At 46.5% G+C, this 14,361-nt stretch overlaps 1 protein-coding gene across 1 annotated transcript; it reads right to left on the bottom strand.

Annotated features, from left to right (window-relative positions):
- Positions 1-9,817: 9,817 nt before the first annotated feature.
- On the bottom strand, positions 9,818-11,622 carry LOC147712702 (olfactory receptor class A-like protein 1). The gene has a single exon (XM_086920368.1). The coding sequence runs from the start codon at positions 11,210-11,212 to the stop codon at positions 10,253-10,255; it is 960 nt and encodes a 319-aa protein (XP_086776494.1). The 5' UTR covers positions 11,213-11,622; the 3' UTR covers positions 9,818-10,252.
- Positions 11,623-14,361: the final 2,739 nt, after the last annotated feature.

Raw genomic sequence — 14,361 nt, forward strand, 5'->3', positions numbered from 1 at the left:
TCGTTGCGGTGCCTGCAGATGCAAGGGATGTCCTTGATGCCTACAGGCCTTCTGTAGAACCTGGATGTAGCACAGACACAGACGACTCAGGAGACCTGACCGCAAGACCAGGAGCAGCAGGACTGTTCCTTGATGCAGTCTCGTTTCCAGTCAAAGCCCAATGAAGTTCAAGTATCCAGACGGTCGAAGAGTGTTGTCTTGGTTTCAGAAGTGATTCTTGTTCTACGATGAATATGAGTCCCTCCCACAGTGGAGAACTTCAGTACCATATAGAAAGCGTTAGAACCTCACTAAGGTCCCTCCTAGAGGAGGGGCTGGACAGAGGGGATGATCCTGTCCTTTGGCCTTTCTCCAGTTTCTTGTCAGAGCAGGAAACAAGGGTTCCTGAACTGGCTCAAACTTGAGTATGCAAAGAGGGACTCAAGTATGCCCTTCGTAACAGTCTGGATGCCTGGAAGGTGATCCCAACCCAGCCCAATACATTAAATCCTATATGGGAGGGTGTCACAACTCCTGTGACAGTAAACCTATTGTTCTACCTTCCCCTATTTAAGCTCAGCTCAGCGGCAGGAGGGCAGAATCATGTCTGTGGTTGGCAGCAGCACTAGCTTGCTGGCAGACCCTAAGAAACTGTTACCAGGAGTACATGGGGGTCTCCTAAAGAGCCCCCCAATACATGGGATCATATTTCAAGCACCGGACATTGCTGATTTGTAGCAGAGCACATGGTTTGTTTTAAGGTCATCAAATGTCTTCTGACAGCTAACTGTCCACTGAACTTTCTTAGGTATTCTTTGGGGGTGAGATCATTAAGGGGTGTTGCTATGGATCCATAATCCTTAACAATCTGTCGTACTCACTCAGGCCCAAGACAGCTCTGACCTGAGTCTGAGTAGTGGGAGCAACCCAGTCCATGATGGTCTAAATTTTGCTCTCCAATGTTGGAAGTTGGCCTCCAACTACAAGGTGGCCTGAGTACACAACTTTACTCTGCCCTATCTGGCACTTTGTGATCTCCATAGTGAGGTCTGCCTTTTGCAGGGCCTCGAGTAGCCTCAAGTACATTTCTAAGGTAGACCAGGTGATCCTCCCAGGTGGAGCTAAAGACAGATATATCATCTAGATATGCTGCACTATAGATTTCCAGTCCTGTTAAGACTTTATTCACCAGCCTCTGAAATGTGTCAGGTGTATTTTTCAAATCAAAAGGCATCACAATAAATTGATAATGCCCACTGGGGTTTGAAAATGCTATTTTTGATTTGGCATCCTCATAAAGTCTGATTTGCCAATAACCAGCAGTGAGGTCAAATGTACTGACACATTTGGCAGAGTCCAAAGTATCAATCAGTTCATCTGTCCTGAGAATTGGATAGGCATCAGTCCTAGTGACTTCATTGAGACCTCTATAGTCAACACAAAACCTCATCTCTCTCTTATTATCCTGGATATGAGCTTTTAGTACAATGGCTTCAGGGCTAGCAATGACCCCCTCCAACTCCAGCATCTTTTGGGATTCTTTTCTGATGCAATCTCTGACATGGTAAGGCTGTCTGTAAATGGTGCTCTTCAGTGCCAGACTGTCACCTTTGTCCACTTCATGGCTACGCCATGTGGTTTGACTGGGTGTCAGAGAAAGAGACCAGGAAACTGATTCAGAACATGTCTGTAATCAGCTTGCTGTTGATCAGTGAGTCTGTCTGCCAAGACTACTCCTTGAACTGATCCATCAACAGGGTCCCGAAAGAAACGGTCAGGGAGAGGGTCACTTTCTTCCTCCAGACCCTCATCAAAGGCCATGAGCATCCTCATGTGAGCCTGATCAATAAACGTTTTCAGGTGATTCACATGATGCACCCTGTGGGGACTTCTTGGAGTACCTAGGTCAACTAAGTAGGTGACCTAAGGGGCACTCCACTTGTCTTGAAAAGCTGCATTTTCTCTATTTACTGTCAAGAGTTTTTCTCTACCTTTGTTTGCAAAGGAGAGCCAAAGGATAGCTGCCCACTGCCCCTGAGGAATCTTCTGAACTTTACAGGCCCTCTCTAAATCAGTAACCCACTTATGGATGTCATCACCCTCCTGGTAAGGAAGGACTATCCTGCTCCAGTCCAAGTGTCAAAGGGATCTTCCCTAACTCTAGGTTCACTAGTCCTGCCACCATGGGATTATAAAACGGAATTCTTCCTAGCCCTCTGCACTTCTAGGGGGTCCTTATCTAGGGCCAACACCTTCTTGATTCTGAGCTTGGCTCGCTAACGTTTGAGCAGGTGGTATTTCCTTTCTAAACATTTCCCACCTCCTGCCAGAGATGGCATTCCCGATTGAAGTGGCAGAGGAGGCTGAATTAACTGAGTAGGACCTGGACTTCCCCTGAACCTTTTGTACCCTCCCACGAGGAATAACGGGTGTCATACCTCTAGGGCCTCCCTCTGTGTCACTAGAACTATTCCCTGGAGGACAAGAGTTCTCCAGTAAGGGGCCTCCAGACTCCTCCTGGATATGCTCAGAAGCAGAGTTTGGCTCATCTTCAGGAGCATCCCCATCCATATCCAAGTTACCCTCTCCATCTGACCTTTTTTCTTGGTAGAAATTACTGTTCCCCAAAGATGACCTCACTGTTAATACCTAACTCTCCAAATGTCTCTTGTAAATAAATCATCATAGTCTTGAGCAAGGCCTCCACACCTTCAATTATTGTATCAATTAAATGCTCAATATGGTGGCTAGAAAAATCGTAGCATGAGGCATATTTGCTAGTTTGGTCATTTTTATAGTTTTTGTGAGCCTCTCATATAACAACGTTTTTGTGCTTTACTGCATCCCACTCACTTCTCATTTGTGACCTTCAACCCACTGTATTCATTTGTAAGGTTCACAAACAAACGTTGTTTCTGGTGTTCATCACTAACACCTCATATCTGAGCTTTGCCACACAATTCATTCTGCATATCTAACTATATTTTCTCTGAGAATCTCATTTGTGTCTCTCACGGCAGGCTGTTTTACATTGGTGAGCATTTCTATTCCACACAAACACTGTAAATCTCATTTTTGTGACATCCCACACAAGGATAATTCTTATTGCAAAATTATCTTACAGGGTGTCTTATATTCCTTTGCGAGATAATGTGGTTTGAGTGCACTGTACACTTATGGCATTCAGCTGCAATAGCGCTTCTCATAGATTAGACAACAAATGTTTTTGTATTGCTTTGTACACTTTGCGAAGAATTGAGGGTTTCTCCACCCTCCTGCCTCAGGAATGCAGGCAATAAACTTACAGTGTTTGAGAATCTATTCTCGCTCTCCTTCTAGTGCCCTGCTAAACCTGGGATTCCAAAAAGGATCCGACTGACTACAATACTCAAACAGACACACAGAATCCTACACCATACTGTTAGACCTGTCAGCCTTAGGATGGACTTCCCCAAAACTTTTTTGCCTGATTACCTCCTCTTTTTGTGATTAATTTTGTTGCCCTTAGGACTCTGAGGAGTTTACCTCTGCTCATCAGTGTTAAAGTGCATGTGCTTCTCCCTTAAAAATTTGAACATTGGTGTATACACGATTGGCCTTTTATATTTACTTGTAAATACCTTGTACAGTGTTACACCATATACCCAGGGCCTGTAAAATAAATGCTACTAGTGGGTCTGCAGTACTGATTGTGTCACCCACACAAGTAGCCCTTTAAACATGTCTCCGGCCTGCCACTGCAGATCCTGTATGTGTAGTTTTACTGCCAGGTTGACTTGGTATTAAAATCCCCTTGCGAAGCCTTAAACTTCCTTTTATTATACATACGTCACCCCTAAGGTAGGCCCTATGTAGCCCATGGAGGAGTGTGCTATGTTGGTAAAAGGTAGGGCATGTACTTTTATGTTTTGCATGTCCTTGTAGTGAAAAAACATCTGCATTCATTTTTCACTGATGTGAGGCCTATTCTTCTCATAGATTGACATTGGAAATTCCTTAATACACTCTTTTAATGTGGAGTTCCTGGTTAGAAAGGAGTAGCAGAGGCATGTTTTATAACTTTGGAATGGCAATGATAAATCCTTTTTACTGGTAAGGATGGATTGCACAATACTATTTAAGATATGCCACTTTTAGAAAGTGGACATTTATCTGCTCTTACAGCTCTTTGTGCATGCAGCCTGTCTCCAGTACACTTCAATATTGGTCCAATTGCATTTTGAGAATAGGAATGTCTTAAAGAGCATTCAGTTTATTTTTCCTTTTTTTCGCCCCACCTTTGTTTGCTTGATGCATGACGGTGTAAGATTCAAAAACATGTTTTTTCACATTTGGTCTAATTACTTTATGAATGTAAATAACAATTAAAGCATATTTGCAAACTGTGTCTACATGCCTGCCATTATCAATGTTACAAAACTATGCAATTGTATTTTTTTAACAGAGCGTACGGTTCTCAGACAATGGCTGATTTGTAAAAGGTCACTGGAAAGTCCAAAAGGTTGTCCCTGTCCCCCCCCACAGAATTTTAGTGTCTCCTACGCCCCTGCTTGAGATGACTCCAAGACAAAGTAGGTCACAGCAAACTACCTCTTCTTTATCCCGCTGCTGCAGACATACAGAAAAGAGATGGCCAAAATAACCTTTTTTTACCTTGAACTTCTGTGAAGACACAATTTTTCTCTTACTTGTCTCCACTGAATACGCCTCGGACGATAACAAAACACTGAAGCCTAAGTCCAATGCACTCAGTCAGCTCGAACCACGGACACCAGATCGGCACCACTTGACCACTCCTTACGTCTCTGAGGACTCCTCACGGCTCTGACTCGGCGCCTCTCCTCTGCAGTATTACAACTGACTGAATTTCTTCAACAAGAGTTCGGCAGTACTTATCAACTTGTCGCCACATAAATTGTAGTAATTGTAGTGATCCAGAATCACGGTCAGCAGCCTAGTGCTTTGTAAGCCAGCACACTGAACACCCACCCACCACTGATGTCACTGGTCAGGTGACACAGCTTTAATAAAAGGGGCCGAGCGCACGTGCTCTAGGCCAGTTGCACTATGTAGCTGTTGGTGTCTGCGTCAGTCATTCTCTAGCATGAGGGCCCAGGGCCCCCAACATTACATTGGCGACGAGAGGCGGTAACGCAATGCCACGCGTGCCGCTGCTGAAAACCCCGGAAAGAAGAAGGGAAGTGCCCAATTGCAGGGCACTCCTCTGGGGAAGCAGCGCCGGCCGCCGAGAGGCCTACAGGGTGTAAGCCGAGCCCCGGGCCTGCCTGCGGACAAGAAGGTGACTGGGAGCCTACCCCACACCTTATGAGCCAAGCCTGTACCGCCCCCTGCGTGGGGTGAAGAAGAGCGGACCGACCGGAGCCCACCCGCGTCGGCCGCGACTGCGCCCCTGCCTGGGGTGAAGAGAGAGAGCCGTGCAGAGCCCACCTGCATCGGCCGCCATTGCCCGAGGAAGACCATCGCGGTGCCCACCCGCGTGGTCGAAAAGGCCCGTAGGCCGGAGGTGAGCCTGGGGACTGCAAATGGCTCCGGGGGGTCGCGTATGCCAGGAGCGATCCCCCCCGTATGATTAAACATGGCGGAGCCCACCCGCATGGTCAGGCGCCCCGCCGGGCGAGAAGCGGCCGAAAATAGTTCTTAAATAAAGGCAGACCAGCGGAGCCCACCCGCGGCCTGCCTGCAGCGTCCCCGCCGCGCAGCGTGTGAGGAGTGCGGCGGCGGGGTGAAAGAAAAACGCCCGCAGCGTGTGAAGTGCTGCTGGGCGCTGTAAGGGGACAGCGGAGCCTACCCGCATGGCCATGGTGCCCGGAAAGTAAACTGACTACAGCAAGGCCAGCGGAGCCCACCCGCTGCCTGACTGAAGCACCCCCTACGAACACTGACGCTGAGAACATTGGTGAAAGCAGGACCAGCGGAGCCCACCCGCGGCCTGCCTGTGATGCCTCCTGTCCCCCGCTGTGTGGCAACACGTCGTGTATTACTGCGGAGCCCACCCGCATCAAGGAACAGCACCAGCCCCTTCCTCTGCGAGGCCGTGAAGAGCAAGGCCGGCTGCGAGGGGAGAATCGCATACTGCTCTCCCGCTTCACCAGAGTGGAAAAGAGTGCAAAAGGTGACCCCTCCCTGCCGCGCAGCGTGCGATCTCCAGGCGAGCTGCAGCGGCAAGGTAAAAGACTGATAAAGCTGCACCCGGACAGTGCCCACGCAGCAGCTCAAACCCCCACCCGTGTAGTGACAATCCGAGCCAGGCCCGACCGCCGAGACCTCTGCTAAGTACCCATATGCCCTCCTGTGAGCTCCAACACTGCTTAAAGCGGAGCCAGCCCTCCCCAACAAAGGAAGCAGAAACCTACCGCAACGAAGAAAGAGAACTTGCACCACAGCGAAGTCCAGCACTTGCAGCTCCCTCAGCAGCAGTTCCCCGACGGCCCGACACCGGCACCGAGAAGCACACAAGGAAGGCTCCCTGAAAAGGAAAAGCGCACGGAGCCTGCAGAAGGTGGGCAGTCTCCGAGGCGGAGGTGAATAAAGCAACACTGCCGACGTGTGGCCAATTAGCAGTACTACACTCACCATACAAAAGGAGAGACTGTCGTGCCACAAGAAAGACTGTAAACCATTGTCACCACCAAGTGAGGACTGCAGGACAGCTACCCTAGTGACAGTGAGGTGCACCAAGTGAATAAGGAGACAACCCACCACCAGCAAGGGGAGGCACCACCACATGACCAGCCAGAGAAAAGATCAAAGTGGGACAGCTCCAGAAGAGTGCCACCCTGCTTTGAACGCTCACACTAGTACAGAACAAGCACAAGACAAGCCCGCAGCGACGCAGGCCGAAGACTGCAACCACCGGGATCATGGCGAAATGATTGACAGCAGCGCAAGGGACACTTCAAGAGACGGCGCAGGAACGCTGCCTCACCAACAGCAGGTACTGCAGTTTCAGCACGGACACAGGGTTCACAAACCTATTGTCACTGCCCAGTGACACAGGACAGCGCAGCACTGCGCCAGGAGCGCCAGAAGTCAGGAGCGCCGGAGTGACGCTGCCCAGCGACACGCCAACGCCACAGAACAACACTGCGCAGAACGCGCAAGGAGTGAAGGAACTCCACACCTCAGGACCGAACAGCATTGGCAGAACGCGCAAGGACTGAAGGAACTCCACACCTCAGAACCAAACAGCATTGCGCAGGACCGCGCAAGGAGTGAAGGAACTCCACGCCACCACGACTGAGTGACGCAGGGATCGTGTCCTCGGAGACCTGTCAGTAGGTCACAGCGAAGATGACTTGCCAGAAAGTCACCGCCAGAACCTGACCAGTCAGTTGGTCACCCGGAAAGGAAAGGAGAAGATGACCAGTCAGTTTGGTCGCCCGGAATCAAAAGGAGAAGATGACCAGTCAGTTTTGTCGCCCGGAAACGGAAGGAGAAGATGACCAGTCAGTTTGGTCGCCCGGAAACGGAAGGAGAAGATGACCAGTCAGTTGGTCGCCCAGAAAGGAAAGGAGAAGATGACCAGTCAGATGGTCACCCGGAAAAAGAAAGGAGAAGCTGACAGTCAGAAGATCACGACTGCGATGACATGCCAGAAGATCAAAGGCATAGTAACTGAACAGATCAAGAAAAGGTCCATGGACGGGACCCAGAAGAAGCCTGATGACACTGACCCGAAGTAAAGAAGGAGCGACAGGAAGAAAGGTGCGATGTCTAGTTTGGCCATCGGAAGAAGAGAAGGCGTGTCCTAAGGGTAGGACGCAACCAGGGAGATTTGTGTGGAGTGCACGCCACACGGAGATGGCCTGGGTGGTTGAAGAGAAGAAATGGGACAGACCACGTCGTGAAAGGAATGGAGGAGAAGAAGGGTAGTGAGTGCCACGGTGCCACTAGAAGATCACAAGAAGAGAAGGGATGTGACCAGCCAACTCACACAAACATCAGGAGAAGATGGCGACATGCACCAGAACACCGGAGTGCAGCGGAGAACAAGGCCTGGCATGAACACCGGCGGCACAAGTCAAAGATATCCACCTACAAGCCATCCATCAATGTGGCAATCGCAGAAGAGGGCAATTTTGGACTGTTGACAACAATCTACCTTTGGGGTTGAGCGGAAGATTGGATGGCGAGAGTGCTCACACATCCGGCTGAGGAACTGACCACTCCACACCAACCCGTGGCAGCCCAAGAAGCAAAGGCCTCAAGGGACTCTGGTGGCAGCAAGTCCCGCAAAAGAGACAGATCCACGACGGTGCGTCTGCAAGACCCACTGAGAAGGAAGCTTCGCGTGCAAGAAAAGAGTCAACAGCGTAACCTTCAGGTGGAACTAGGACACAACGGTGAAGATCGTGGAGCGCCCCGCTCACGGCCCGAAGGCTATGGTGGAGCAACATGACCGACAACACCAGTCCAGTGGAAGCCTGGCAAAGGTGAGAGAAGAACACCGGCGAAGAGGGGCATCCTAGTGAGAGGGATGTATGCACCTACTCATTTCGTCTGCCCAGAAATACTTTGAAGCCTGCCCCGAGACATCACCAAGGACCAGGACTGAAGAGGAGAACCGAGAAGACAAACAACACTCGGATCATGTCACCCTTCTATCTAGCTACCAACGGTCACCAGTGGTGTGAAACAAAGACAAGGCAAAGGACAATGTCCAGGCGGCACAGACAGAAGATAGGACCCGCCAAACAACGGCAAACCATGCCACAGTGACTCATGAGTCCCGGATGCAGCAACTATACCATCTGCGACCTGCAATCCACCAAAGAGACTCACTTCAAATCATAGAGTCCAGTGCTACATTTGTATGTACATTTTCTATTCCACAGGTTGAACTTTATCGTGGGGTTTGCAAATTGTACTTTTTCTCCCACAGGTTGGACTCTCATTTGTTTTCATTTTCCCCGAAGTTTGGGAGGGATGTAGTGATCCAGAATCACGGTCAGCAGTCTAGTGCTTTGTAAGCCAGCACACTGAACACCCACCCACCACTGATGTCACTGGTCAGGTGACACAGCTTTAATAAAAGGGGCCGAGCGCACGTGCTCTAGGCCAGTTGCACTATGTAGCTGTTGGTGTCTGCGTCAGTTATTCTCTAGCATGAGGGCCCAGGGCCCCCAACATTACAGTAATGACGCAGTCAAGTTGTAGTTTAAAGTAGAGATTTATTGCCAGACAAGTACTGCGCATCAGCGGACAGGGAAACAGATCTTCACCAACCCACAGTGGCAGGCAACTGTCCACATTCAAAGCTAAACATTCGAAAAGGGAATGCCACCAGCGAGCCAAAGGAGCACAAGCAAGCTGAAGGTAGGAAAGGGGAATACTACACAGTGTTCATTAGAGTGCTTAAATTGAAATTATGGCTACAACGGTAAAAGGTAAGCCAATTTCTAACTGCAATTAGATCGCCTTTTGAGTATGCTATTGTGAAAGTAGGCTGGCACTGGGCGCAATGGCGCCTCTGTGGTGGAACTGGTGAAATTTTACTCTACCCCAAATTGCACAAGCCCCAAATTAAAAGAGCTAACAATATGTGGATTCAACGTTTTTAACTGCTCCCAAACCCTGTGCCCTCCACAGATTGACGTCAACAATAAAATGAGCAAAGTTTAAAAAAAATGATTTTACATTTAGAGTAAGCTGATGCTCGTCTGCGGTATTTACAGCTTTTATAGTTATGACGGAGCCTTAGTTTCAACCACTAGAGCGCGTCCTGACAAAATGGTGCCTCTGTTGTGGAAACGGCGAAATCGCACACTACCCTAATTGCTCATCCCAAAATTAAAAAGACTTAAAAAGATGCCGATAGAAAGCTTTTACTTCTCTAAACCCCCGTGCCGTCAACAGATTACATTCAACAATAAAATGAACAACGTTTTAACAAACAGAATTATAATTGTGAATTAGAGCCCTTGAACATCACCCTCTTTAATGCACATGATTTGAAATACCCCCAAAAAATGACAGTTCACGTTATAACAATTAAGCATTCTTGCTGAAGATTAAGCATAGCCACCCCCAACATAGCTATTAATATTTTGAATCAAATATTTTTTCAATAAAACAGATTATTTATCATCCCTATTTATCGATTTTAAAGTATAAAATGCAATATTCATAGCGGTCTTTCACGGTGTCCTAGGTATAACAAATAAGAATGACATTGTTACTGTACACACATAATTTGTTTTCATGGCATTGCTTTTATATATTCATTTAAAATAGCATGAGGTCATTGACATATTTATTTACTTATGTGTGTAATGGTGATCTCTGGGCTTAATAGAAATTTCTTTCGAGTCATAGTCCTCAGTTTCAACTGTATTTTTTTGTTGGTGGCTATGATTACAATGGGACTCAATGCTGAATAACAAGATGCAAAAAAAACCCGCACGTCACTGAAATCTGGAGATACACTAGTGGAGGAAGAAATGGTATAAAGCCAGATTCCGTTGTCCAGCCCAAAGAAAAAAACATAGGTGGAGGCCAACATGAGAACAGCATTGGTTGCTCTGGTTTCTGCAGAGTTTTTATGTTCCCTATCTTCACTCCGGATGGATTTCACTTGTTGTTTGTGCCGATAGAGGATGATGACAATGTAGAGGCTAGAAAGGCTCATTAAACCTATGCAAATAAGATCACGAACAAAATAGACAATCCCACTCACAACAAATGCTGAAGCTGATGGAAAGAGTACTAAACAGAATTGTAAGTTAAGCAAATGGGCAGTAGAATTTGGGAAGAACCCCCAAGAAAAGGAATAGATGACAAAAATGTCACCAAGAAAATTTAAGCACCAAAGGGATATTATGATGACCAACAACCTTTTAACCAATGTTCGTTTAATCATGGCCCAGAACATGGAAGATGGTATTAGAATGACACACTGGTAGCAGCTCAGCACAGCAGTCACACATAATGACATGGCTCTGCAGACACGAAAGGTTAACATAACAAAATTACATCCCGGTTGATCAAAAAGTCTTTGGACTCCCAAACTGTGAAGAGACTGTGGAATGCCTCGAATGAGAACAATAACCAAATTTATAAAGGTCAGGATGCACAAAAGAAAGTCAATAGGCATAATTTTTCTGTTATAGAACCTAAAATAGGCAAAGCATGCCAGAATGATCACGTTTCCAGGAATTCCAATGGCCTCCACAGACAGGAAGCCAATTGCTTTAAGGATTGGACGCATATCCATAGCTGTTCTTGAATCTAGGACTCTAGTACTGTTAGGCTCAATATATGGGATTGAAAAGGATTATGGGTTAGTAAAGTCAGCACTGGCGGGTCCACCATGCACCCAGGTCAAATTATTGTTTAATGCTATGTCTTAGTTTGGCTTACATTTTGGCATGTTTCTCCAGGAAAGATATTTGGTTGGGAGGCCAGTAATCGCACGCCTATGTCCTCTGTTTGCATGGCGGCAATGATGATGCTGCATAAGCTGCCATTTTGTCGTCAATCGTGCCTGCTCTGTAGTATTAATACTGTGAATTGTGTTTAAATGCAAGCCACTCACTGTCAGCTTCCATCTTTCTGTGAACTCACATTGTCCTCATCAAATTGCAATGTAGTTTCTGGCAAAGCAACAGAGAAGTCCATTTTGTATAGTACCTGGAACAATAGTGAATGCAGTTAGTTATAGTTATGCAGCATACTCAGATATATATTGTGAGAAATTGGATCATTAATTTGTGACGGGCTACCTCACCACCCTAATAAGACGCAGTCTTGTAGGGCTGCACATAGTTAACTGAGAAAACTGTTCAAACCCTGGCATTTTTGATACAAGCAAAACGTTTATCCCAGATAAATAATAGATAAGTTCATATAGCACCGAAGAAATTAAATTCAAGAAAATAACAAATCAATATTCCCAATCTTTGGAAAAATTGAGAAAAATGACTCTAAAAAGCTACACAATAATGGTTAAAATAAGATTAGGGCAACAGAAGATATGAATTTTAAAATGTCTGGGAAAGAAAAGCTGGATGTACTTGTGATTTCAGGCCAACCATGATAGGTTTACCTTGAAATTGAATATCTGAGTCTGAGTTCCCTCTGAAGTCTTCAGTTTTAGTGTTACATTTTCCAAGAAAGACAAAGCAGGATTTCAAAGCAGCCAATGTCGCTTCTCCACTGGGATGAATTTGCAAACTAGCCCCTGAATCCAATTCTTATGTTTAAATGTAGGGGTCATTTAGACGCTGGTGATAGCACCCTGGTGGAAGATTTCTAATTCTATTGAGAGATCCGTGCTTTGCTGGAATTATTGCTAATCCTTCATAGTAGCCGCTGCTTTGATGGTTACTGTGAAGACTGAAGACGTTGATGAGTGGGCTCCAAATTCCTAGAACCCACTTAGCAGACTTATTTCTTTCTAAAGAATAAACTCCAAAAGAGGAAGTGAGGGGCATATCACCAAGGAGTGCGTTGGAAAACGCACAACGCACATTCCCGTATCGCCAGCTATCGCCGGATTTCATCGCCGTTTTAGCGCGCAATTATCAATGCGCATCAGGTAGGCGAATTGAAATCCGGCGATAGTCGGCGATATGGCACATTAGCTCATGAAAACAAATGTTTTTTTCACGCACTAATGTGGGTCTTGATAATATGGGGGGTGGATTCAGATTTATGACCAACACCCCCATGTTATCAATGCCTAACGAAAGGTCAGAGCGGGCTTTGGGAGACCTACGATAAAAGAGTTTATCGCAGGTCATTTCCTCCCAACGCCTGCCTTGGTAATAGGGTGTTCCCACCTCCAACCACATTTTTCATGTGGTTGGACGTGGGAACACCCACTTTGCATGGCATTAGCGATGTTAATCGCCGACATGCAGAGTGGTCTTGGGTCAGGCTTTAAAATGCCCTTGTTAATAGGGCTCTAGCAGTATCGTATTTTCTCGGCACAATTCGCCGAAAAAGCGGCGATACGTGCCCTTGGTAATAGGCCCATTAGTTCTTTAAAAAAAAGGAAAAAACAATAGCCTTGATGAGTGGTAGTTTTCTATGTGCAAATGGGGTCCAACTTAACTAATGCCCTGCCTAGAACAGCAGTGCCTCGAATGAGAGATCCTGGCATGGAAATCTAGTAATTGTCACCCCATCCTAAATATGATGTAGCAACCATCACTAAGACCTCGTACTCCAAGGTAATGTTTTGCACTGGCAGAATCAGATGTAACTCTGGTGGCCATAGCAATGAACTTCGGCCAGCTATAAGTGAGGCTCAAAACTATATATTTTGCAGGGTAAGTAACTGGATGATTTATGATGGTACTCACATTCTTTAAAGCAACAAGCAAGGTCATTAGGCTATTTCCTAGTTTTTCAGAAATCTCTAGTGGAGCAAAACTGGAGGCTGTAGCCACCAAGGCCCCCAGAAGTATCAGACACTTCTTGTGGTAGTTCTGTGGTACTCTCAAACTTCACTGGAAAAATCTCCAAGCTAGCCAAAAAAACCATTTATAGCCAGCCAAGTTATACCTTACTTGAAACAATGGTCCCTTGTCCCAATTCTCCAGAGGTCAAAAAGATCAGCTAGTTGAAGAGTCTGAAAAAGTCATTTCTGTCTCTTCTACAGCTACACGTCTTTCAGGAAGAGCCAGGAACAGTCCATTGCAATTTACTCACAACAGGGCAGCTAATTCTACCAGACAAAATAGAATCCTTCTTCAGTCTTTTGAGGTATTAGAGCAGGGCCGGCAACTGGCCCTTTGAGAGCTCTTCATTCCGTAGGTTCAGGTGAAGAGCAGAAGATGACTCAGGCTTTTTTCAGTTGTAGATTAGTAAGGAACTCTTCCTTCTTGTCCTGAGACTTCTTGAGCAAGACGTGTTCTGGTGAGTGGGTGGGTTTGTTTTATTTTTATACTATGCACTAGCCAATTATTGGTGACATCCAAGGACCTAACTGCAACAGATTTTCTACCAACATCCTTGCTACTTTTGCAGCACATGCTATGTGTCTTTCCTGTACAATATCTCAGAAGATTTTTGTTGACGTGGCAGGAATTAGGCTCCACTTTATAGGGCTCTTAGCCACCCACCAGATCGAACCTCAAAATGAGGAAACATCTTCTCTCCCTGATTTACAAACAGGTTTGTTCCCTGGTGGAAGCAGAGAGGAATATCTCAGTGCTGGGTCTGGTGGCTTAGTGGACTAATATGCGCACTGTAGGGGCCTGTGTTCAACAAAATGGTGACATGTTCAAATCCTGATGGGAAAATTCACCCTTTAATCCTTCTGAGGTTAACAAATTGAGTACTGTTGGGAAACAATAAGCATCTGTTATTCAGTGCCAAGACACCGTTGGGTAAACATGTGCTTTACAAATAGTCATG

This window comes from Lissotriton vulgaris, chromosome 5 (assembly GCF_964263255.1).
Source record: "Lissotriton vulgaris chromosome 5, aLisVul1.2, whole genome shotgun sequence".
Classification (NCBI taxonomy): domain Eukaryota; kingdom Metazoa; phylum Chordata; class Amphibia; order Caudata; family Salamandridae; genus Lissotriton; species Lissotriton vulgaris.